Genomic DNA, 27,112 nt, shown 5'->3' with positions numbered 1-27,112 from the left:
ATGTATTAATTGGCGTGGATTTTCATACATAAATATGAACCAAGTTTGAAGTCTGTAACAACTATGTTCAAAGTTATGGCTGATTACGTGAATTGGTAGTTTTGCTTGACCTTGACCTTTGACCTTAAAAAATAAATAATTTCCAGCTTCTAACAAGTTGGTCACTAAGTTTCAATACGATTAAAATTGTGGCCAGGAAGCTGTTCACTAACGAACATACACACACACACAGGGGTGAAAACAAACTTCGTTGGCGGAGGTAATTATGAAATATGTTAAAAGTTTCATTTAACTTTTAAAAAGCAGCACTAAAGTCAACTTCATGTGGAAAATGCTGGATAAATGTAAACACTAGAGGCGTAGTTCCACTCTAGATACCAGATACTATTTAAAAAATCAGAAATTACAGAAATTACTATTCTGCCCAACTCGCGCTAGATTATTATTATTATTATTATTAAAAGAAGTTTTACCAGCCCAATGAGTCAAGCTTGACTCTCACAGGGCTGGCCCCAAAAAAAAAATCGGGATATAAAGAATTATAAGATTATCAAAAATTCAATTGATAAGGGAAAAAAATAAAAATTAAAAAAAAAGAATTATATATATGTATATACAGTATATACTTATAATCTTTAAATATTCTAAATATGAGTGAATAGATGGATAAAGATATATATATAGATAATATATATATATATATATATATATATAATATAATATAAAATCTGAGTGATAAAAATAATTAACTATATATTACCAGAGATTGGTTCGAAGGTGGTGGAGGAGGAACAAATGAATTGTCACGGGTAGTTTTTCCACTTTGTTAGTTTCTGTTTAGTCATTGACGCAGAATCGGTTCTTAACTTTTCTTTGGGTACTATTCAAAGTATAAAATATAAGTTTCCTAAAACATTAAATGACAGTAGGCGAATAATTGCTAGTTTGTTAAATGTGTAGAATTATATATACTACTGTGCACATTAATGTGTATTATACATATGTATATGTATAGATATGATGTATATACCATGAATACACAAATAACCGATGAAAAAAAAATCCATCTATTATTACACAAGAGAGCTCATAGATAAAGATATGGCTCTGAAGCACCTAAATTCAAAAATGAATTTTAGTACTGCATTCACCATTTTCATTCATGCAATGCAGACTATCTTGCCCAGTAGAGAGAGAGAGAGAGAGAGAGAGAGAGAGAGAGAGAGATTCAAAATAAAAAAATAAAAAAAGAAAAATCCAAAGAAATGAAAGATAAAATTCTAAAGAAAAAAAATAAATAAAATTCAACAGAAACAAATTTCAAAAGAAAAAAAGAAAATTCAAAAGAAATAAAAATAAAATTCTAAAGTAATAAAATTCAAAAGGAAAAATGTCCTATAGCACTTGGGTTAAACATCCCAATTAATAATAAAAAAATTAATTATATACCCCAGAACAACAATAACTAAGTTATAAAAAATAATCCATAAAATGCATAAACTTTCCATACTAACTAAACTATATGGTTATGTCCATAAGAAGCAACGGGGAACTATTTTGAGATCCTTAAAATGGACACTTGATGCCATGAGTGTGACATAAGGCTGCAGTGCCGTTCGACCCCCTTGGGCAATACCTCAATAATGCGGTGGAAGAGTCAAGCAAGGAGAGAGAGAGAGAGAGAGAGAGAGAGAGAGAGAGAGAGAGAGAGAGATTCAAAAGAAAAAATGTCTTGCAACATCTGGGCCACTTCAGCTTAAAGCTAGAAAGTATTAAGAGAGAGAGAGAGAGAGAGAGAGAGAGAGAGAGAGAGAACATTCAAAAGTAAATCTTGAAACATCTGGGTTTCTTCTACTCAAAGAAAAGAAGTCAAAACAGGGGAGGGAGAGAGAGAGAGAGAGAGAGAGAGAGAGAGAGAGATTCAAAAGAAAAATTGTCTTACAACATCTGGGTGCCTTTAGCTTTAAGCTAAAAAAGTATTAAAACAGAGAGAGAGAGAGAGAGAGAGAGAGATAGAAAATTCAAAAGAAAAAATGTCTTGCAACATCTGGGTTACTTTGGCTTAAAGCTAGAAAGTATTAAAACGGAGAGAGAGAGAGAGAGAGAGAGAGAGAGAGAGAGAATCAAAAGAAAAAATGTCTTACAACATCTGGGTTACTTTAGCTTTAAGCTAAAAAAAAGTATTAAAACCGAGAGAGAGAGAGAGAGAGAGAGAGAGAGAGAGAGAGAGATTCAAAAGAAAAAATGTCTTGCAACATCTGGGTTCCTTTAGCTTATAAGCTAAAACAGTATTAAAACAGAGAGAGAGAGAGAGAGATATTCAAAAGAAAAATTTTCTTACAACATCTGGGTGCCTTTAGCTTTAAGCTAAAAAAGTATTAAAACAGAGAGAGAGAGAGAGAGAGAGAGAGAGAGAGAGAGATTAACATTCAAAAGTAAATCTTAAACATCTGGGTTTCTTCTGCTCAAAGAAAAGAAGTCAAAACAGGGGAGGGAGAGAGAGAGAGAGAGAGAGAGAGAGAGAGAGACTTAAAAAGTCTTAAAACATCTGAGTCACTTCTGGTCTTCAAAAAGAAAAAAAAAATTAAAGACCTTAACTGGCACTATTCATTACCCTGGGAAGACTCCTCGTGACTCAAGGTCTCTAATAACTGACAGACCTCGACCTGTCTCAAACATTTCGAAAACTTAAAATAAATGTTTGAAACTCCTTATGTAAAAGTCCCATCTGTTTTACTTATTCGTTAGCGTCGATGTAACAGAGTACCTGAGATATGAGAACGTACATTTTCAAATAGTTGTCTACGTCTAATCATTATTTTCTACGTCTAAGATTTATAATTCTTGTCTACAGTGAACAATCTTCCGTCTAGAACGAACAATATCCAGTCCAATATGAACAGTCGCCAGTCCAATATGAACAGTCGCCAGTCCAATATGAACAGTCGCCAGTCCAATATGAACAGTCGCCAGTCCAATATGAACAGTCGCCAGTCCAATATGAACAGTCGCCAGTCCAATATGAACAGTCTCCAGTCCAATATGAACAGTCGCCAGTCCAATATGAACAGTCGCCAGTCCAATATGAACAGTCGCCAGTCCAATATGAACAGTCGCCAGTCTAAAATGAACAATTTCCAGTCTAAAATGAACAATTTCCAGTCTAAAGCTGAACAATCTCCCAGTCTAGAAAGAAACAATCTCCCAGTCTAAAAACCGAACAATCTCCCAGGCTAAAAACCGAACAATCTCCCAGTCTAAAAACCGAACAATCTCCCAGTCTAAAAACCGAACAATCTCCCAGTCTAAAAACCGAACAATCTCCCAGTCTAAAAACCGAACAATCTCCCAGTCTAAAAACCGAACAATCTCCCAGTCTAAAAACCGAACAATCTCCCAGTCTAAAAACCGAACAATCTCCCAGTCTAAAAACCGAACAATCTCCCAGTCTAAAAACCGAACAATCTCCAGTCTAAAAACCGAACAATCTCCAGTCTAAAAACCGAACAATCTCCCAGTCTAAAAACCGAACAATCTCCCAGTCTAAAAACCGAACAATCTCCCAGTCTAAAAACCGAACAATCTCCCAGTCTAAAAACCGAACAATCTCCCAGTCTAAAAACCGAACAATCTCCCAGTCTAAAAACCGAACAATCTCCCAGTCTAAAAACCGAACAATCTCCAGTCTAAAAACCGAACAATCTCCCAGTCTAAAAACCGAACAATCTCCCAGTCTAAAAACCGAACAATCTCCCAGTCTAAAAACCGAACAATCTCCCAGTCTAAAAACCGAACAATCTCCCAGGCTAAAAACCGAACAATCTCCCAGTCTAAAAACCGAACAATCTCCCAGTCTAAAAACCGAACAATCTCCCAGTCTAAAAACCGAACAATCTCCCAGTCTAAAACCGAACAATCTCCCAGTCTAAAAACCGAACAATCTCCCAGTCTAAAAACCGAACAATCTCCAGTCTAAAAACCGAACAATCTCCAGTCTAAAAACCGAACAATCTCCAGTCTAAAAACCGAACAATCTCCAGTCTAAAAACCGAACAATCTCCCAGTCTAAAACCGAACAATCTCCCAGTGTAAAAACCGAACAATCTCCCAGTCTAAAAACCGAACAATCTCCCAGTCTAAAAACCGAACAATCTCCCAGTCTAAAAACCGAACAATCTCCAGTCTAAAAACCGAACAATCTCCCAGTCTAAAAACCGAACAATCTCCCAGTCTAAAAACCGAACAATCTCCCAGTCTAAAAACCGAACAATCTCCCAGTCTAAAACCGAACAATCTCCCAGTCTAAAAACCGAACAATCTCCCAGTCTAAAAACCGAACAATCTCCCAGTCTAAAAACCGAACAATCTCCCAGTCTAAAATCCGAACAATCTCCCAGTCTAAAAACCGAACAATCTCCCAGTCTAAAAACCGAACAATCTCCCAGTCTAAAAACCGAACAATCTCCCAGTCTAAAAACCGAACAATCTCCCAGTCTAAAAACCGAACAATCTCCCAGTCTAAAAACCGAACAATCTCCCAGTCTAAAATCCGAACAATCTCCCAGTCTAAAAACCGAACAATCTCCCAGTCTAAAAACCGAACAATCTCCCAGTCTAAAAACCGAACAATCTCCCAGTCTAAAAACCGAACAATCTCCCAGTCTAAAAACCGAACAATCTCCCAGTCTAAAAACCGAACAATCCCCCAGTCCAAAATGAACAATCCCCAGTCCAATATAAACATTATCCAGTCCAATATAAACATTATCCAGTCCAATATAAACATTATCCAGTCCAATATAAACATTATCCAGTCTAAAATGAACAATCTCCCAGTCTAAAATGAACAATCTCCAGTCCAAAATGAACAATCTCCAGTCCAAAACGAACAATCTCCCAGTCTAAAACCGAACAATTACCTTCACAAAATCAATAAAATATCCTATGCAGTAACCAACATTTTTACCTGGTTGTCAAGTCATCAATCTAGTGTACTTTTTATATGGCTCATTAAACCCTACTAGACGCCCATACAAATTTCCAATAAAGCTGATTTAACGAGCCATATAACCGAAAATATCATTCACATAAAAAAGTTAAAGCCACTGGCAGCTAGTAAGCTTTCAAGAAGCTAGTAAGCTTTCAAGAAGCTATAAAACTACAAAAGGTATGATGAAGCGTACAAAGGTAAGTCAGTAATTGCAAAATTGGCCCTTGTCAAAACTTCCCCAATGTAACAATTGCTTCGTGGATTAATTATGCAGTAAGATATTTACGTATTATATTTGCAAAGAATTTACTACTCAACAATGAGTTCCGTCACATCTGCTCCTTACTAAACATTCAATGTTTTCCCCACAGTTTATATATGAAAGATGTTTAAAAGTTTTTAAAATTTTATTTTCATTGTTTATAACTATTCGTAGTATAAGTCAAATTTCCTTTCCTCACTGGGCTATTTTTCCCTATTGGAGCCCTTGGGCTTGTATCTTGCTTTCCCAACTAGAGTTTTAGCTTAGCTAGTAATAAAAATAATAATAGATATAATTCCCTTTCCTCACTTGGCTATTTTTCCCTATTGGAGCCCCTTGGGCTTGTAACTTGCTTTCCCAGCTAGAGTTGTAGCTTATCTAATAATAATAATAATAATAATAATAATAATAATAATAATAATATTTCCTTTCCTCACTGGGCTATTTTTCCCCATTGAAGCCCTTGGGCTTGTAACTTGCTTTCCCAGCTAGAGTTGTAGCTTGGCTAATACTAATAATAATAACAACAACAACAACAACAACAACATTGTACTTCAGGACAACAATAACAATTAAAGTTGTAAAAAAACCATAGACAATTTTTTACCAACTACCGTATCCTACACTAACGTTCAAATATGCTTGCCATACTTTGAAATTGCGTCCGCACGTACACCATCAATGTACGAACGACGGCCATGCACGTACGATAGTCATGTACGTACGATGGTCATGCACGCACTGTACGTCCGTCCGTGTGCGTGTCGGTTGCGTGAGTGGGCGAGGTTTGTGTGCGTGTGTGTCGGTACAATCAATACCAGACACCACTACCACTAGCGCCGCCGTCTGCTGTCTAGGAGGGACATAGGAGGGAGGAGGAAACTCCTCCTAGGGGATGGAGGGATCACTGGAGGGGTTAAGGAGGGCCTGGTATCCTTCCCCTCCCTCTCTCCTCCCCCAAAGACACAACCGATCACAGGCAAGGCCCTCCCCCATTCCTGTTACTCACCACCTGACGTTAGATTGTCTATCTACCTGGGTATTTTCAAAGTGACCCATTGTGAGGTCAGCCTTCAATGCTGAAAAGTGACCTTAAAATAGCTAAATTTCGTTTAAAATAGATCAAAATTGACTACCTAACCTTTGTGGTTTTCTCAGCAGAACGATATAAAGGTCAGGCTGGAGTACGAATATTTTTTGGCCGGTCAATAAAACTGACAAGTAATTCTTCCTTGAAACTACAAACATTGGATAATACAACAGTAAATTAGGTATTATAATGTTTGTGCCATTATCACATGATTTTAGAGGTTATATACACTGCAAAAGAGAGAGAGAGAGAGAGAGAGAGAGAGAGAGAGAGAGAGAGATAGAGAGAGAGAGAGAGAGAGAGAGAGAGAGAGAGAGAAATATGTCCTAGCACATCTGTTACTTCTGCACTAAGCAAAACTAGTCTTAAAACACAGAGAGAGAGAGAGAGAGAGAGAGAGAGAGAGAGAGAGAGAGATATGTCCTAGCACATCTGTTACTTCTGCACTAAGCAAAACTAGTCTTGAGAGAGAGAGAGAGAGAGAGAGAGAGAGAGAGAGAGAGAGAGAGGAGACCCATGTATGGCTTAAAACTCCGTACAAATTATACTTCATGCCTTAAGGCTTTACAAGACAAAGACAATTCAATCTTCAAAGTTACAATCTTTATATCGGCTACCACATTCTGGGGAGAAATCCTATTTGAAATATATGAATTAATAAAATCAAGGAGAGACTCCATCGACATCCCAATTTAGATTTCCTGGAGTAAGGACTAAGACTTCCTTCCCTCACAGGAATCCTAGGAGAAAAAGAGAGCGAGGGGGGGAGGGGAAGGTCTGTGCGCCATTACGATGTCTGTGGCCACGGAAGGGAGTGGGGCATACCACCCTACTCCCAATACACCCCCGATACAGTCAAAACCCATGGCATAGCTTCCCCTCCAAAGGCGAAGGCTCCCAAGGTTAAGCGGTTAAAGGTAACCGCTCAAACCGTGAGGCACAAACACAGCTACTTTAACAAGACTAGTTCGATGTTATCATCATCGTGAAATGGAAGATACACGTGGTTATATGCATGGCAAGATGGTAGGGGATTCCCCGTGTGGTGATGGTGAACTGAGATGATTGTTTGAATTTAAGTTAGGTAGCTAGGTTGAAGTATATATGTCGGGTAATATACGAGTTGGTTAAATTGTTTGAATTACATTGGGTAGCTAGGTTGAAGTATATATGTCGGGTAATATACGAGTTGGTTAAATTGTTTGAATTACATTGGGTAGCTAAGTTGAAGTATATATGAAGGGTAATATACGAGTTGGTTAAATGGTTTGAATCAAGTTAGGTAGCTAATGTTTAAGTATATGAAAATATAAAAATTTGGTTAAATCATACATATACAAACTATTAGTTGTGTTCCATAAGGCACCTGAAGAGTTGGAAGACCCAGATCTACATGGCTGAAGACACTGAAGCGTCAAGTAGATGATGAAGAATGGAGAAGTATTGACTTAAAAGCTCAAGATAGAGAAGACTGGGGAAATATAACAGAGGCCCTTTTTCGTCAATAGGCGTGTATATATACAGTATATACACAAACATTATATATATATATATATATATATATATATATATATATATATATATATATATATATATATATATATATATATATATATATATTTTATATATATATATATATTCCCAATCCTAGAAAGATTTATTCTAGCCCACCTGAGCCTCTTGGGTAAAAAATCATAATCCAAAATAAAGTTGGATAAATAATAATGACTTCAAATCCCTTTACTACTACAACCTCCACGAAAACATTGACAAAATGTCCATTTCTTTTTAAACGTCAAAACTGACAAGAATTGCAAAATGTTTGGGTTTAAGCCAAGCCTAAAATGTCGCGTTTACTCCAGTGAAGCTGAAATGAAGAGGCCAACTGCGGGCATCAAATGACATGAGATAGCTAAAGAGAGAACTTCTGCCTTTAAAAGTGCGTTGCTTTTAATTGACGTTCAAAAGTAGGAATATCTATCGAGTTAGGAACTGTGGTAAAAGATTATGATATATTTGCCTTTTGACATATCTGACTAGTTAAAAATTGACATTATTATTATTATTATTACTATCCAAGCTACAACCCTAGTTGGAAAAGCAAGATGCTACAAGCCCAGGGGCTCCAACAGGGAAAAATTGACACATCTGACTAGTTAAAAAATTGACACATCTGACTAGTTAAAAAATTGACATATCTGACTAGTTAAAAATTAACTCAAACCTTTATGATAAAAGAATGAAATTATAAATATATTATGTAAAGATTAATAGACTGTAGAACAGGATAATGTTAAATACTAACAGTTCGGCTCTTAAAAGCTTTTTTTTAAGTATATGAAATTATCAATGTTTACTATGACTTACATCATTCGATAATGCAAAAAGTTGAAATTTAGATGTGAAAGGAATCTTGTGCACTATCACTATTCTAGAAAAAACTTTTACATACATTGCAAAAACGATAACTATGGTATTAAAATTATTAAGTTCTCCACGAAGGTAAAACTAAACCTTCAATACATTGTTTTACTGTTAACAAGCCCAATATACTGCTTAAGTGATTGACAGTTCTCTACGATGCATATAAAGCACCATAGTATTCGTGGACTTTCCTGGTTTATACTAAGCTAGTATTGATAGTCAATCTCCTAAGTAATACACAATATACGACTAAAATTATAACTATAGTTAATACTGTCCTATTACAGTTCTGTCTTTTAAATGACTTCGAAATCATGGATATATATATATATATATATATATATATATATATATATATATATATATATATATATATATATATATATATATATATATATATATATATATATATATATATATAATATATTTGTGGACTTCCAATGCAATATATTTTTGAGTTCAGCATTTTTTTTCCTCATGGATCACAAATAAATCTCCCATATAAAAAAAAAAAAAACTCATTCTTTAAGATCTTATGCTCACTTTGTTCCGTATCAAAATATATATGTGACAAGATAAATCAAATAAAGTTTAGTGGGATAGATGTTATTGTATGGACAAAAGTCTTCTTGTTACGATAATGAAACAATATCCACAGATTTTGTAGATTTGAGAACAAAGCCCTTAGAAGAATATTGGGAGTTGAATGACCGGACAGGATTAGAAATTAAACTAAGAGATTACTCGAGTGCCATATGTGGATGAGATCATGTTGAGGGGTAGATGGAGATGGTTTGGGCATGCTCTTCCCATTCCAAGAAAATAGTTCACCAAACTTTCAATTGGGTTCCACAGGCACTATGAGTTGGAAGACCCAGGCCTACATGGCTGAGGACTATGAAGCGTGAGGTAAGAGATGATGAATGGAGAAGTATTGAATTAAAAGCTCAAGATAAAGACGATTGGTGAAATCTAACCGATGCCCTTCACGTCGAAAGGCGTAGGAGATGGTGATAAGGCACTACAAGAGTTGGAAGACCCAGCCCTACATGGCTGAGGACTATGAAGCGTGAAGTACGAGATGATGAATGGAGAAGTATTTAATTAAAAGCTCAAGATAGAGACGATTGGCGAAATCTAACCGATGCCCTTCGCGTCGATAGGCGTATTATTATTATTATTATTATTACTACTATCCAAGCTACAACCCTAGTTGGAAAAGCAAGATGCTATAAGCCCAGGGGCTCCAACAGGGAAAAATAGCCCAGTGAGGAAAGGAAATAAGGAAATAAATAAAGGAAGAGAACAAATTAACAATAAATCATTCTAAAATAAGAAACAACGTCAAAACAGACATGTCATATAATAAACTATCAACAACATCAAAAACAAATATGTCATAGGAGGAGATGGTGATTATTATTAACCTAAATACATATTTGCTTGCTCTCACAAATTAACCAGATTTCTGACTTCATCCGTCTCATCAAAATTTAATTTATTTCAGCAGCTTACAAGTAATTAAGGCTATTTTTTAATTGCCTTTGTAAACTGTAACCTTCAGAGATGTGAGGGACGTGATACAAAATCCAAGGTTGTGGTAGATAGCAAAATTACGTGGCCTTCATAATTTTCCGAGAAGTAATATGAATCGCATACTCCTACCTTCGTGCAAAGGAAAATATATATATACATATATAAATACATATATATATATATATATATACACATATATTTATACATATATAAATACATTATATATATATAATATATATATATATATATATATATATATATATATATATATACATTATTATTATATGTATGTATATATATATACATTACTATTATATGTATGTATGTATGTATGTATGTACATATATATATATATATATATATATATAATTATATATATATATATATATATATATACATATATATATATATATATATACATATATATATATATATATATATATATACATACATACATAATCAATTATTAAAATGGAGATTATAAACAAATACAAACATTACTAAAAATTAGCTTTTCTTTCTTCGGTACAAAGTCTAACACCTAATTTTGTCAAAATCATTAATAATAATCCAAACCTAATAGTTTTAGTACAAAATTTTGTACAATACGAGTTTGAAATATTTTGTATTTAAATATATTTTCTCCAATGAAAAATATTAATAGAATAGCAAGCAAAATATACTATATATCCTTTCATTAGCTTTTAAACCTTTCTTATTAAAATATTTTCGTCCAATAAACATTATCAGAAGAGCAAGCAAATTTAACTATCTTTCCATTGACTTGCAAATCTTTTGTATTTAAATATTTTTTGTCCAATAAACACAATTAGTATAGCAAGCAAAATATACTATCCTTCCATTCGCTTGTAAATCTTTTGTATTTAAACATTTTTCGTCCAATAAACATTATTAGAAGAGCAAGCAAAATATACTATCCTTCCATTAGCTTTTAAATCTTATGTATTTAAATATTTTCGTCCAATAAACATTATCATTATCAGAATAGCAAGCAAACTATACTACCCTTCCATTGACAATCTTTTGTATCTAAATATTTTTTGCCCAATAAACATTATCAGAATAGCAAGCAAAATATACTGTCCTTACATAGACTTTTAAATCTTTTGAATTAAAATATTTTCGTCCAATAAACATTATTATAAGAATAGCAAGCAAATTTAACAACACTTCCATTGACTTGAATCTCTTTAATTCAAATATTTTCGTCCAATAAACTATCATTAGAATAACAAGCAAAATATACTATCCTTCCACTGATATTTAAATCTTTCGTATTCAAATATTTTCGTCCAATAAACATTATCAGAATAGCAAACAAAATATACTATCCTTACATAGACTTTTAAATCTTCTGAATTTAAACATTTTTCGTCCAATAAACATCATTAGAAGAGCAAGCAAATTTAACTATCCTTCCATTGGCTTTTAAATCTTTGGTATTTAAATATTTTCGTCTAATAAACATTATTAGAATAGCAAGCAAAATATACTATCCTTCCATTAGCTTTTAAATCTTTTGTATTTAAATATTTTCGTCCAATAAACATTATTAGAATAGCAAGCAAACTATACTATCCTTCCATTGACTTAAATCTCTTTAATTCAAATATTCTTTATCCAATAAACATTATTAGAATAGCAAGCAAAATATACTATCCTTCCATTGCCTTAAATCTTTTGAATTTATATATTTTCGTCCAATAAACAATATTATTTGAATAGCAAGCAAAATATACTACCCTTACATTGACTTAAATCTCTTTAATTCAAATATTTTCGTCCAATAAACATTATCAGAATAGCAAGCAAACTATACTACCCTTCCATTGACAATCTTTTGTATCTAAATATTTTTTGCCCAATAAACATTATCAGAATAGCAAGCAAAATATACTATCCTTCCATTGACTTGAATCTCTTTAATTCTATCCTTCCATTAGCTTATAAATCTTTCTCATTAAAATATTTTCGTCCAATAAACATTATCAGAACAGCAAGCAAAATATACTATCCTTACATACTTTTAAATCTTCTGAATTCAAATATTTTCGTCCAATAAACATTATCAGAATAGCAAGCAAAATATACTATCCTTCCATTGGCTTTTAAATCTTTTGTATTTAAATATTTTCGTCCAATAAACATTATTAGAATAGCAAGCAAAATATACTATCCTTACATACTTTTCAATCTTTTGAATTCAAATATTTTCGTCCAATAAACATTAATAGAATAGCAAGCAAAATATACTATCCTTACATAGACTTAAATCTTTCGTATTCAAATATTTTCGTCCTATAAACATTAGAATAGCAAGCAAAATATACTACCCTTCCATTGACAATCTTTTGTATCTAAATATTTTTTGCCCAATAAACATTATCAGAGGAGCAAGCAAACTATACTATCCTTCCATTGACTAAATCTCTTTAATTCAAATATTTTCGTCCAATAGACATTATTATTAGAATAGCAAGCAAAATATACTATCCTTCCATTGGCTTTTAAATCTTTTGTATTTAAATATTTTCGTCCAATAAACATTATTATTAGAATAGCAAGCAAAATATACTATCCTTCCATTGCCTTAAATCTTTTGAATTTAGATATTTTCGTCGAATAAACATTATTAGAATAGCATGCAAATTTAACAATCCTTCCATTGACTTGAATCTCTTTAATTCAAATATTTTCATCCAATAAACATTATTAGAATAGCAAGCAAACTATACTACCCTTCCATTGGCTTAGCGAAAGGCAATTTCTCACCAGATACGTCTTTACGGCAAAAATCTATCAAACGGCGAGGATCGGTTCTTGATCCGTCATTGTGGAGCCAAGCAAAGAAAAGAGGGTGGAGCCTCCAGGTGGAGGCTACGCATGCTATAGTAGCACCCCTGGTAGGGGGTCCCCTACCACTCCCAATCTCTATACTCTTCACACCGACAACAGAAAGGGGGGATTTCGTGTACTCTTATACACGCTTATCAACCTTTCAACATTCGAAGTCTCAATTGTTTTTGTTTATATAGCAGTTTGAAAAGTTATTTTCAACTACTATTTGTCCTATGGCTGTGCTTTAAATTGTGGCAACAATGTCATAAAATATTGTTTTAATGTTTTTATAGCACAGTTTAAAAAGGCCCTTTTCAACTACTGTTTAACCTATAGCTCAGTTTTCTATTGTTTTTAACCGTGGAAACAAGCTATGCTCAAAATAATGTTTATATTTATAGAGCGCAAAATTTATAGTAGTTTATTTTGGCTCAAAAAATTCAAGATATTAAGCCAAGATAAGTTTTAAGTTGTTTTTAATTGTGGAAAACCGATAAATCGTAAAATGTTTGTGTATGTTTATATAGCACAAAGTTTAAAGCTGTGTTAAACCACTATTTGGCTTTAAATGTCCAGATAAGTTTTAAATTTTATTTAATTGTGGCAACTAGCTAAATCATAAAATAAGGTTTAGTTTGTATACTGTATATAGCACAAAGTTTATACCGGCCTTTTAAATTACTATAAGTCTAATATGTCCAGCTCAAAATTTATTTCTTTTTTTTTATATCTGTGGCAACCAGATAAGTCATGAAATAATCTATTTTGTGGTTGTGTCAATGTCTAAGATCATTGAGCATAGGAACAGGTTAAAAGAGTAGTTTTAAAGTATATATATGACCGATCTATTCTAATGTTAAAATCCTTCAAAATATTTTCAATTCATTCATTACTTAATATTTTATTTGCTATTCCATAATTCCCTTTCCTCACTGGCTATTAATATAATTGCTGTTTGAGCCCCTAGGCTTATAGCATTCTACTTTTCCAACTAGGGTTGTAGCTTTCCTGATAATACGTATAAATATCTAAAATATACTGCAACCTTTAGTACACCTACGTTCATCTTCAGTGACGGAAAATATAAAACTTTCATGCGAAAGCATATCATTGACGAGAGAGAGAGAAAGAGAGAGAGAGAGAGAGAGAGAGAGAGAGAGAGAGAGAGAGAGAGAGAGAGAGAGAGAGAGAGAGAGAGAGAATCGACCAAGACTAATTTATTCTAGCCTTCCATCATATCATCTCCTCCCACGCCTATTGACACAAAGGGCATAGGTTCGATTTCGCCAGTCGTCTCTTTCTTAAGCTTTTAATTCAATACTTCTCCATTCATCATCTACTTAGCGCTTCATAGTCCTCAGCCATGTAGGGCTGGGACTTTCAACTCAAGTGCCTTGTGGACCCCAGTTAAAAACTAGAAAAAAAATCTTTAATCTAAAAATAAAGGCTCAATTGGTGGCCTTAGCCTAAGGCCTACCTGACCTTACCCACCACACAGCTAGTTGTCTAAGCCTTGAAGGGATTCAAAATAGATCCAGCCAGATTGATTAAGACTTTAAATCATGTCAAATTATAAACTTTCAAAACCTAATAATGGAACCACAATTATCTAAGCCTATATAGACCTGAAAATAGATCCAACCAGATTAATCAAAGACTAAATTACGCCAAATTATGTAGACTTTCAAAACCTAAGTGGAACCCCGGTTATCTAAGCCTATATAGATCTGAAAATAGACCCAACCAGATTAATCAAGATTTTAAATCATGTCAAATTATGAACTTTCAAATCTTAACAATGGAAACCCGGTTATCTAAGCCTATATAGACCTGAAAACAGACCCAACCAGATTAATTGAGACTTTAAATCACGGTAAATTATGTAGACACTCAAAACCTAACAATGGAACCCCAGTTTTCTAAGCCTACACGGACCTAAAAATAGACCCAACCAGATTAAGACTTCAAATCATGCCAAATTATGAAAACTTTCAAAACCTAACATCGGAACCCAGTTTTCCAAGCCTATATAGACCTGAAAATAGACCCAACCAGATTAATATGATTTTAAATCATGTCAAATTATGAAGACTTTCAATACCAAACAGTGGAACCTAGTTATTTAAGCCTATATAGACCTGAAAATAGACCCAACCAGATTAATCAAAACTTTAAATTACGCCAAATTATCTAGACTTTCAAAACCTAAGTGGAACCCGGTTATCTAGGCCTATATAGATATGAAAATAAGACCCAACCAGATAAATTACGACTAAATTACGCCAAATTATAAAGGATTTCAAAACCTAAACAGGGAAACCCGTTTTCTAAGCCTACACGGACCTGAAAATAGACCCAACCAGATAAATTAAGACTTCAAAACACGCCAAATCATTTACTTCCAAAACCCAACATCGAAACAGAACTACCCACTCTATATGACGAAACCCCCTAAAGCGGCCAAAATATGAAGACTTTCAAAACCTTAACAGGGAAACCCGTTTTCTAAGCCTATATAGACCTGAAAATAGACCCAACCAGATTAAATAAGACTTTAAATCACTTCAAATAATTTTCTTCCAAAAACCTAACATCAAAACAGAACTACCCACTCTATATGACGAAACCCCCTAAAGCGAAAAGAGAGAGAGAGACTTGTCTGTCAATAAGACTTCCTGCAGACAAATCTAGACACCTTATCGATCGTCTTATTCAAGGAGCAATACCGCAGTGGCCGCTGGGCAGTTCAAGTAGCGAAGATCTTTAACCTACGAAAGGGTGGGATAGCAATATCCATGATATTTAATACACAATGCTTAGGGTGGGATAGCAATGTTCATATTTAATACACAATGCTTAGGGTGGGATAGCAATGTCCATGGTATTTAATACACAATGCTTAGGGTGGGATAGCAATGTCCATGATATTTAATACACAATGCTTAGGGTGGGATAGCAATGTCCATGATATTTAATACACAATGCTTAGGGTGGGATAGCAATATCCATGATATCTAATACACAATGCTTAGGGTGGGATAGCAATGTCCATGATATTTAATACACAATGCTTAGGGTGGGATAGCAATGTCCATGATATTTAATACACAATGCTTAGGGTGGGATAGCAATATCCATGATATTTAATACACAATGCTTAGGGTGGGATAGCAATGTCCATGATATTTAATACAATGCTTAGGGTGGGATAGCAATGTCCATGATATTTAATACACAATGCTTAGGGTGGGATAGCAATGTCCATGATATTTAATACAATGCTTAGGGTGGGATAGCAATGTCCATGATATTTAATACACAATGCTTAGGGTGGGATAGCAATGTCCATGATATTTAATACAATGCTTAGGGTGGGATAGCAATGTCCATGATATTTAATACACAATGCTTAGGGTGGGATAGCAATGTCCATGATATTTAATACAATGCTTAGGGTGGGATAGCAATGTCCATGATATTTAATACACAATGCTTAGGGTGGGATAGCAATGTCCATGATATTTAATACAATGCTTAGGGTGGGATAGCAATGTCCATGATATTTAATACAATGCTTAGGGTGGGATAGCAATGTCCATGATATTTAATACACAATGCTTAGGGTGGGATAGCAATGTCCATGATATTTAATACAATGCTTAGGGTGGGATAGCAATGTCCATGATATTTAATACAATGCTTAGGGTGGGATAGCAATGTCCATGATATTTAATACAATGCTTAGGGTGGGATAGCAATGTCCATGATATTTAATACAATGCTTAGGGTGGGATAGCAATGTCCATGATATTTAATACACAATGCTTAGGGTGGGATAGCAATGTCCATGATATTTAATACACAATGCTTAGGGTGGGATAGCAATGTCCATGATATTTAATACACAATGCTTAGGGTGGGATAGCAATGTCCATGATATTTAATACACAATGCTTAGGGTGGGATAGCAATATCCATGATATTTAATACACAATGCTTAGGGTGGGATAGCAATGTCCATGATATTTAATACACAATGCTTAGGGTGGGATAGCAATGTCCATGATATTTAATACACAATGCTTAGGGTGGGATAGCAATATCCATGATATCTAATACACAATGCTTAGGGTGGGATAGCAATGTCCATGATATCTAATACACAATGCTTGGGATAGCAATGTCCATGATATTTAATACACAATGCTTAGGGTGGGATAGCAATGTCCATGATATTTAATACACAATGCTTAGGGTGGGATAGCAATATCCATGATATCTAATACACAATGCTTAGGGTGGGATAGCAATGTCCATGATATCTAATACACAATGCTTGGGATAGCAATGTCCATGATATTTAATACACAATGCTTAGGGTGGGATAGCAATGTCCATGATATTTAATACACAATGCTTAAGGTGGGATAGCAATATCCATGATATCTAATACACAATGCTTGGGATTGCAATGTCCATGATATTTAATACACAATGCTTTATTAATAGTGTTTAATGTATGATATGCCTTTAGATTTTATATTTAGGGATATTTAAGCATAGTTCGAGAATATACTGATACATTAAGACTTATAAAATATCTAGAGCATTTTATATCTTTTAAGAAATATCTAAAGCATTTTATATCTTGTATAAAATATGTACAGCGTTTTATATCTTGTATAAAATATCTGGAGCATTTTATATCTTGTATAAAATATCTAGAGAATTTTATATCTTTATAAGTATTTAAAGTATATATTTCTAAAATATTTAATGTATTGTATATCTATGTATTCAATGATTTTCATATTTTCATTAAATAATCAAAAGTATTTTATATCTTGATAGAATATCTAAAGGATTTTATATCATCAAAATGTAGTTTTCTCTCCCGATAATTCATATTTTTATATACTATAAAATTACTTATGAAATTATAGCGTAAAGAACGTGAGCCATACTACAGTACATTGATTAAACTATACACCAAAACTACAGCCTTTCATCTCCAGAAATTATCAACGGGAATAAAACAGTACTGTAGTCTGTACACTGAATTTAATGTAATAAACATTGAAAAAATATAATTTTTAATATAAGTATCAAAACCCTACCATTAATACCAAAATAAAAATATAAAATAAATAAAAACATGATTAAAAAAAATGAAGTATCGTACATCGTTCAACCGACCCCCGAGGATGAGTCATATGGGGAAACCAAGACTCATAGGAGGGGGGCGGGGCTTGGAGTACTAGCCCCCCCCCCCCCCCCTTCCAACCCCTTCCCCCAGGAAGAAAAGTAAGGATCCATGGCTTTCCCTAAAGCGGGGTTAACATGGTCGAACTGTTCGTCGAACCAGTTTGTCGAACCTCCTTGTCACAGGGTTCGAAGAGGTGTCAGTCACAAATGCATAAGGTTTGTGGACAAATGAAGCCACGCCCACAAAAATCAGGCTTAAGGGTTGAAGCCACGCCCACAAAATCAGGCTTAAAGGTTGAAGCCACGTCCACAAAATCAGGCTTAAAGGTTGAAGCCACGTCCACAATAATCAGGCTTAACGGTTAAAGACACGCCCACAAAAATCAGGCTTAAAGGTTGAAGTCACGCCCACAAAATCAGGCTAAAAGGTTGAAGACACGCCCACAAAAATCAGGCTTAAAAGGTTGAAGACACGCCCACAAAAATCAGGCTTAAAAGGTTGAAGACACGCCCACAAAAATCAGGCATAAGGTTGAAGACACGCCCACAAAAATCAGGCATAAGGTTGAAGACACGCCCACAAAAATCAGGCATAAGGTTGAAGACACGCCCACAAAAATCAGGCATAAGGTTGAAGACACTCCCACAAAAATCAGGCTTAAAGGTTGAAGACACTCCCAAAAAAATCAGGCTTAAAGGTTGAAGTCACTCCCACAAAAATCAGGCTTAAAGGTTGAAGTCACTCCCACAAAAATCAGGCTTAAAGGTTGAAGTCACTCCCACAAAAATCAGGCTTAAAGGTTGAAGCCACGCCCACAAAAATCAGGCTTAAAGGTTGAAGCCACGCCCACAAAAATCAGGCTTAAAGGTTGAAGCCACGCCCACAAAAATCAGTCTTAAAGGTTTAAAAGGTCATTCATGAATGGCAGTAGCAAGGGACAGTGAAGCAGGACAATGCCCTAGAGACTGCCCATATATATGATCAGCACCCAAGGCCTCTCTCCACCCAAGCTAGGACCAAGGAGGGCCAGGCAATGGCTGCTGAGAACTCAGCAGATAGACCTTATAGGCTCCCCTAATTTCCCCAAATCTTAGCTCACAAGGATGGTAGGTTTGCAGAGACTAAAGGCACTAACGAGCCTGAGCGGGACTAACCCATGTCTGGCAAACACCAGGCAGAGACTTTACCAATTAGGCCACCCCCTTTCCATACAAGCTAGGACCATGGAGGGCCAGGCAATGGCTGCTGACAAGCAGAGACTTACAAGCTCCCCAATTTCCCCAAAACCTTAGCTCACAAGGATGGTAGGGTTGCAGACACTAAAGGCACTAACGAGTCTGAGGAACTAACCCACGTCTGGAAAACACCAGTCAGAGACTTATACCAATCAAGACAACTTTCTACGAACATGTTCGAAAACCAAATTGGTTCAAACGTCGAACATCACATCAAACACTTTCTCGAACCGCTCGACAGTAACCCTACCTTAACACGTCTGGCCTCTAATCCGAAATTCGGAGAGAGAGAGAGAGAGAGAGAGAGAGAGAGAGAGAGAGAGAGAGAGAGAGAGAGAGAGAGAGAGAGAGAGACTCACAGGTGGTGTCAAATGACTTGTCAATATTTGCAGCCTTTTCTGAGACTGGGATTAAGGGTAGATTTGGCCAGGATAAATCCTGGATTTTAGCCTTATTTTAAAGAATGCTTAACCTTTTTTATTTAGAGAGAGAGAGAGAGAGAGAGAGAGAGAGAGAGAGAGAGAGAGAGAGAGATAGATACAGGATTTCAGCCTTATTCCAAGGAAAGCTTAACCTTTTAATTTATCCGAGAGAGAGAGAGAGAGAGAGAGAGAGAGAGAGATACAGGATTTCAGCCTTATTCCAAGGAGAGCTTAACCTTTTAATTTATCCGAGAGAGAGAGAGAGAGAGAGAGAGAGAGAGAGAGATACAGGATTTCAGCCTTATTCCAAGGAAAGCTTAACCTTTTAATTTATCCGAGAGAGAGAGAGAGAGAGAGAGAGAGAGAGAGAAGTAAAAAACCTTTATTCCATTATAAAATGGTTATTCTGTTGAGAGAGAGAGAGAGAAGAGAGAGAGAGAGAGAGAGAGAGAGAGAGAGACAAAATCTTTATGCCATTATAAAATGGTTATTTTGTTTTGAGAAAGAGAGAGAGAGAGAGAGAGAGAGAGAGAGAGTCAGTCGAAAAAATTTATTCCATTATAAAATGGTTATTCTGTTGAGAGAGAGAGAGAGAGAGAGAGAGAGAGAGAGTCAAAAGACAAAAACCTTTATTCCATTATAAAATGGTTATTCTGTAGAGAGAGAGAGAGAGAGAGAGAGAGAGAGAGTCAGTCAAAAACCTTTATTCCATTATAAAAGGGTTATTCTGGAGAGAGAGAGAGAGAGAGAGAGAGAGAGAGAGAGAGAGTCCTTTGTTACAATAAAAATGTTTTATAAACATTAACAGTACACCTAAAGTACATTAAGCATGGAGCTTTTATGTCCAACAGATTTAATTAACATAAAAAATAAGGACATGCAAGAGTTATGTACACATACACGCACATACAACATAACCAGACATAAAAATATATGAAATACATATAAACGTTCATAAAGCATACACAAGTACATATACATACATATACAATGATATAGTATAGAAAAAATGGTAGTACTACTGAGAGAGAGAGAGAGAGAGAGAGAGAGAGAGAGAGAGAGAGAGAGAGAGCAATCACTATCGCCTTGATAGTTTTCCCTCTGAAGCGTGTAAAAATTCAAAATTTCCCTAAATAACTTTCTAATTTTCCAAATTTATTACCAATTACTATTATTTTCCCAGTTATACAAGCTAGTTAATTATTGTAATAAATTGTCTCACTCAATTAAGACAGTCAAGAAATATCTTTAGGTTCAGCTCATCGAAATCACGAAAAGCAAATTACCTAAGTTTCAGATATAAAATAAAATGAAGTTATGACGCACACTACATAATCTAAACATAACCCTTGCTTTAAAACTATAATACAGCTTTTCTAATAACTGATTATTAGGTTTTAGATAGATATCTAAACTATGTACCATATCCTCAGGGCAGTGAACACTTTAAACAATATGAATTTAGAAGTATTTAATAAAAATTTACTGCGCGAACAAGAGGATGGGAAGAACAGAAAACGGTTAGAGAAAACGGATGGATAACTAACATTATTCGAGGGTAGACTGAAATAGGCAAGACCACGCTCTTAATACACGGCAACATATCACTGTGCATTGTTGCTTAAAGTTTAGCTTCCAATCAACTTTGCGAAATAACTATCAAAAGCAACAAATTTAATACAGAACAGCCTTGCATACACAGTAATTGTACAAAGATATACAGTATAACTAATATTTTATTCAACACGGCAACATATATCACGATGTAGTATTGCATAGGTTTATCTTTTGCTAAAATTCAATTCAACTTAGCTAGAAATTTAATACAGAAAACCTTTGCATACAGTAATTTATCAAAAGATATACAGTATAACTAATATATTAAAAAGGCAACGTTTCCCATCACGATGCAGTATTGCATAAGATTAGATTTCGCTAAATAACTTAATTCAACCTAGCTAAACATTTAATACAGAACAGCTTAGCAAACAGTAATTGAACCAAGATATTCTGCTACTTTTTCCCCGTTGGAGCACTTGGGCTTGTAGCATCCTGCTTTTATAACTAGGGTTGTAGCTTTGCTTTTAATAATAAAAAAAACCCTTAAAGGCAAGCAAATGAACAACCTATCATAAAGTGATTTCCAAGGAAAGAACTAAAAGCAAAAAACAAAACTCAGACCTCCCGTTGGAGCCCTTGGGCTTTTAGCATCTTTAATTTCCAACTGGGGTTGTAGCTTGGCCTTATAATAAATAATAAAACTCCCTTTAAGGCAAGCAAATGAACAGCCTATCAAAGTGATTTCCAAGGAAAGAACAAGCAAAAACAAAACTCCCAGACCTCCCCGTTGGAGCCCCTGGGCTTGTAGCATCTTTCTTTTCCAATTAGGGTTGTAGCTTGGCTTTATATAACAATAATAATAAAACTCCCTTAAAGGCAAGCAAATGAACAACCTATCAAAGTGATTTCCAAGGAACGAACAAGCAAAAACAAAACTCCCAGACCCCTCCCCCGTTGGAGCCCCTGGCCTTGTAGCATCTTTCATTTCCAAACTAGGGTTGTAGCTTGGCTTTTAATAAAAAAAACCTAAAACCCAAGTAAATTAACAGCCCATCTGAGTGATTTCCAAAGAAAGAATTACAAGCAAAAAAAATCCGCCCTAACTTTTCTTACTAGGGTTGTAGCTTGGCTTATAATAATAAATAACTCCCCCTTAAAGGCAAGCAAATTAACAACCCATCTGAGTGATTTCCAAGGAACGAACAAGCAAAAACAAAACTCCCAGAGACCTCCCGTCCTCAAATCAATGATCCTGCAAGAAGGAACAGTGACCTGTGCTATTGAAAGCTTTCATTTCCAACTAGGGTTGTAGCTTGGCTTATAATAAATAAAACTCCCTTAAAGGCAAGCAAATTAACAACCCATCTGAGTGATTTCCAAGGAAAGAACAAGCACAACCCAAAAACTCCCAGAGACCTCCCATCCTCAAATCAATGATCCTGCAAGAAGGAACAAGGACCTGTGCTATTGAAAGTTTTCATTTCCAACTAGGGGTTGTAGCTTTGCTTATAATAATAAATAAAACTCCCTTAAAGGCAAGCAAAATTAAACAACCCATCTGAGTGATTTCCAAGGAAAGAACAAGCAAAACCAAACTCCCAGAGACCTCCCGTCCTCAAATCAATGATCCTGCAAGAAGGAACAAGGACCTGTGCTATTGAAAGCCCACCTTACTCTATAAATGGCAGGTTATGGTATCCACCCATTCAAATGCTTAAGGGAATAGGGTGGTGATGGCGAAAGTGCCTTTTAAAGAAACATTCGACTAGAACGCTAATCTACTTTCACCAGTCTTTAGAAGAAAATTATATTTAATTTCATGAATTAACTTCGATCTAATTCATGAGAGCAAAAAACTTATGGGTATACAAAATTAGTTTGAGGAAAAAAACAATCCTATGGGTATACAAAAATTAGTTTGAGGAAAAAAACAATCCTATGGGTATACAAAATTAGTTTTGAGGAACAAATTTTCAATTGCATGAATAACTTAGATATAATTCATGAGCAAAATCCTATGGGTATACAAAATTAGTTTGAGGAAAATAATTTCATGAAATAACTTAAATATTTAATTTCATGAATTAACTTCGATCTAATTCATGAGCAAAAAACTTATGGGTATACAAAATTAGTTTGAGGAAAAATATTTAATTTCAGGAAATAACTTGGATCTAATTCATGAGAGCAAAAACTTATAGGCAAACAAAATTAGTTTGAGGAAAAATATTTAATTTCAAATTTCATGAAATAACTATAATTTAACGAGCAGAAATTCTTTCTAAGTAAACAAAAGTAACATAAGAAAAAATATTAAATTTCATGAAATAACTTCGATTTAATTCATGAGACCAGAAACCCTAATGGGTAAATAAAATGATGAAAGAATTATTCAATTCATGAAATAACTTCATTCTAATTCATGAGACCAGAAACCTTTATGGGTAAATAAAATAAACTGAAATAAATTTAATTTCATGAAATAAAATACAATTCATGAGAGCAGCAACTCTTATGACAAAATTAGCTTAAGGAAAAAAATAAAATTTCAAGAAATAAGAGCTGAAACTCAAATGGATAAACTGAATTAGCACCAGTAAATAACCTATAAAAAATTATTTAAATGTTAATTTCAATAAAACCTCATTATTAAACCCCTTAATGTTTAGACCTTTCAAATTGCTTCATATGAGCGAACACCATAGAAAACTAGGCCACGAAAGGCGTTAACTATAAGCCATCGCCTACTATCAAACAGTCTCTCCATAGCAAGAGACATAAAAGGAAGGAACGCCTCACAATGCTATACACGAGGGAATAAGTAATTTCTAAATTTAATTTCTATTAGTTTTTGTATAAATGGATCTTAATATAAAGGTTTAGTGGCTTAGAGTATTAAATTTGTCTTTTTGCCACTAGTATAATAGCTAAAATTTGTTTAACCAATGTTAAGTTTATTAAAGCAAGGTCTGAAATATATGTTACAATAAACTGCAGTTATAAATACACACAATATATATATATATATATATACATACATACATACATACATACATATATATATATATATATATATATATATATATATAATACACACACACATACACACATACATACATCCATACCTGCGTAAGTTATATATATATATATATATATATATATATATATATATATATATATATATATATATATTATATATATATATATATATATATAAAATATATATATATATATATATATATATATATATATATATATATATATATATAATATATATATATATTTATATATATACATTTATATATATATATATATATATATATATATATATATATCATATATATATATATATATATATATTTTATATATATATACACATACAACAAGCATACATACATACATATACATATACATATACATACATACATACATACATATACATATGTTAAATGTACCACTTGGCAACAACCATCTGATTACAACGCCCCATACCACAATGTCTAGAGGTTAGACAAGGATCCCTCCCAACACGACCAATTCCTTATAAAGATTCTTTATAGTCAGGGATCAACCTGCTTTCTCCCAAGTTCCCCCTTCGAGCAGCCGGTACCTGGGTTCCTTCTCAACGAGATCAATGTCCGGAGTATTTTTTTTTTCTTTTCCATTAGTTTATTTTTTCAATCTTTGGAAAATAAAGGTTGAACCTTCGACTATAATACAATTCTCAAATAGAATATGCATCAATCTACTACTTATCTACTGTACGTGTTTGTGTAGATTAACCTTAATAAAATTTCTAATAAAGTAGAACTTGAAAAGTAGTTAACAATCGTATCACTATCAGAAAACAGATGTTGCTTTATACATTATCATTAACTTAGCAATTTATAATACTAAACTCTTTACATTTTCATTACCTTAGCAATTGATAATGTACTTTATACATTATCATTAGCTTAGCAATTGATAATATATTTCATACATTATCAATAGCTTAGCAATTAATATGCTTTATACATCATTAGTTTAGGAATTGATAATGTACTTTATACATCATTAGCTTTGCAATTTATAATATATTTTATACATTATCATTAGCTTAGCAACTGATAATATACTTTATACGTTATCATTAGCTTAGTAATTTATAATATAATTTATACATCATTAGCTTAGCAATTGATGATAATTGTTCTACTCTCTACCAAGGCATTCAATACACACCTTAACCAGTCTATCACTTGAACCCTATACCTTCAGGAAAACCATATACGTCAAGAGGACCATAACTTAATCAGTAACTTAAACATTTCACGTGCTAACCAGAACAAAACATTACGAAAATGTCATAGAAAAACGCGAGAAAAACTTCATATTTTCAACGCTTAAACTGAAATATTACCTGGAGTTCGAAAGTGGGCTATGGGCGATCAACAGGTGGTAAATAAATACACCTACCTTTGGTGGAAGACTGAAAATCCTTAAACTAAAACTTTTTTAAAATAGAGCTGGCATATTTCCAAGTCTGTGTAATTTATTATACAACAAACACCCACCCCCTTTCACAGCTAAAAAACTGGGTAAAAATTAAAAATATTAAATCAAAGTTTAAGAGCAAATCCTTTATTAAAAAGCGCCCCCCCCCCTTCCCTACATTTTCAACTAAAAAATTATTAAATCAATTTAAATTTAAATTATATTTTATTAAAAATTCCCCCCCCCCTTTTTTTACAACTAAACTAACAATTATAGGTGACAATATGAAAAAATGTAACAATTTGAAAAAATATATCAATTTAAGACCAGATCCTTTATAAAAAATGCCCCCTTTATAAATTATAGGTAACTTGAAAAATATTAAATCATTTATGACCACATCCTTTAGTCAAAAATTATCGAAAAAAGCCATAATTCACCTCAGCATTTTAACAATCCTTAATTTAAGAAAAATTTAAGACCAGATCCTTCATTAAAAATGCCCCCTTTTATAAATAAATATAGGTAACTTGAAAAATATTAAATTCTTTATTAAAAAATAATCGAAAAAAGCCATAATTCACCTCAGCATTATAACCAGCCCTAAATTTACCAATGAAGATCAATTTAACCCCACTACAACAGACTTAGGAATATGCCACCTCCATTAACAACCAAATTTTGGGTACTTACATTTCTCTCCAATGCTCTCAACAGGGGCCATGGTTGATTGTCCTGCAAAGGAAGGAGAACGAAAATCAATAATCCACTCTTACAATAAACTATAGAAATTACGAAATATTAAAAAAAAGTTTCACAACTAAAATTGTGAAATATTTAATCAAATATTCATATCAAATTCCAATATACAAAATCATACAAGCAGTTTTAATTGCTAAAGCATAGGAAGATTTAATCTAGACTCATGCATATTTAACACTACACTCGGTACATTTAACATTCGCCATGGCTGTTAGTGACCTAAATATATTTATATGCAAATCAAATATAGTTTCCTTTCGTTATGGAAAACAAAATCATGCAAATACTGG

General features: G+C 33.8%; 1 protein-coding gene across 4 annotated transcripts in view; it reads right to left on the bottom strand.

Annotated features, from left to right (window-relative positions):
* stai (stathmin) overlaps window positions 1-27,112 on the bottom strand; it is a 296,404-nt gene that overhangs the window by 46,456 nt on the left and 222,836 nt on the right. For 3 of the 4 annotated variants that reach the window (XM_068344241.1, XM_068344240.1, XM_068344238.1), the window contains exon 2: window positions 26,754-26,795. In XM_068344241.1, the coding sequence (XP_068200342.1) occupies window positions 26,754-26,784 (31 nt within the window). In that variant the 5' untranslated portion in view covers window positions 26,785-26,795. Of the gene's footprint in view, window positions 1-26,753; window positions 26,798-27,112 lie in introns of all 4 variants that reach the window. The other variant, XM_068344239.1, reaches the window with a different exon arrangement.

Source organism: Palaemon carinicauda, chromosome 20 (assembly GCF_036898095.1).
Source record: "Palaemon carinicauda isolate YSFRI2023 chromosome 20, ASM3689809v2, whole genome shotgun sequence".
Lineage (NCBI taxonomy): Eukaryota > Metazoa > Arthropoda > Malacostraca > Decapoda > Palaemonidae > Palaemon > Palaemon carinicauda.
The sequence above is the reverse complement of the archived record's forward strand: the minus strand, read 5'-3'. Positions and strand labels throughout refer to the sequence as shown.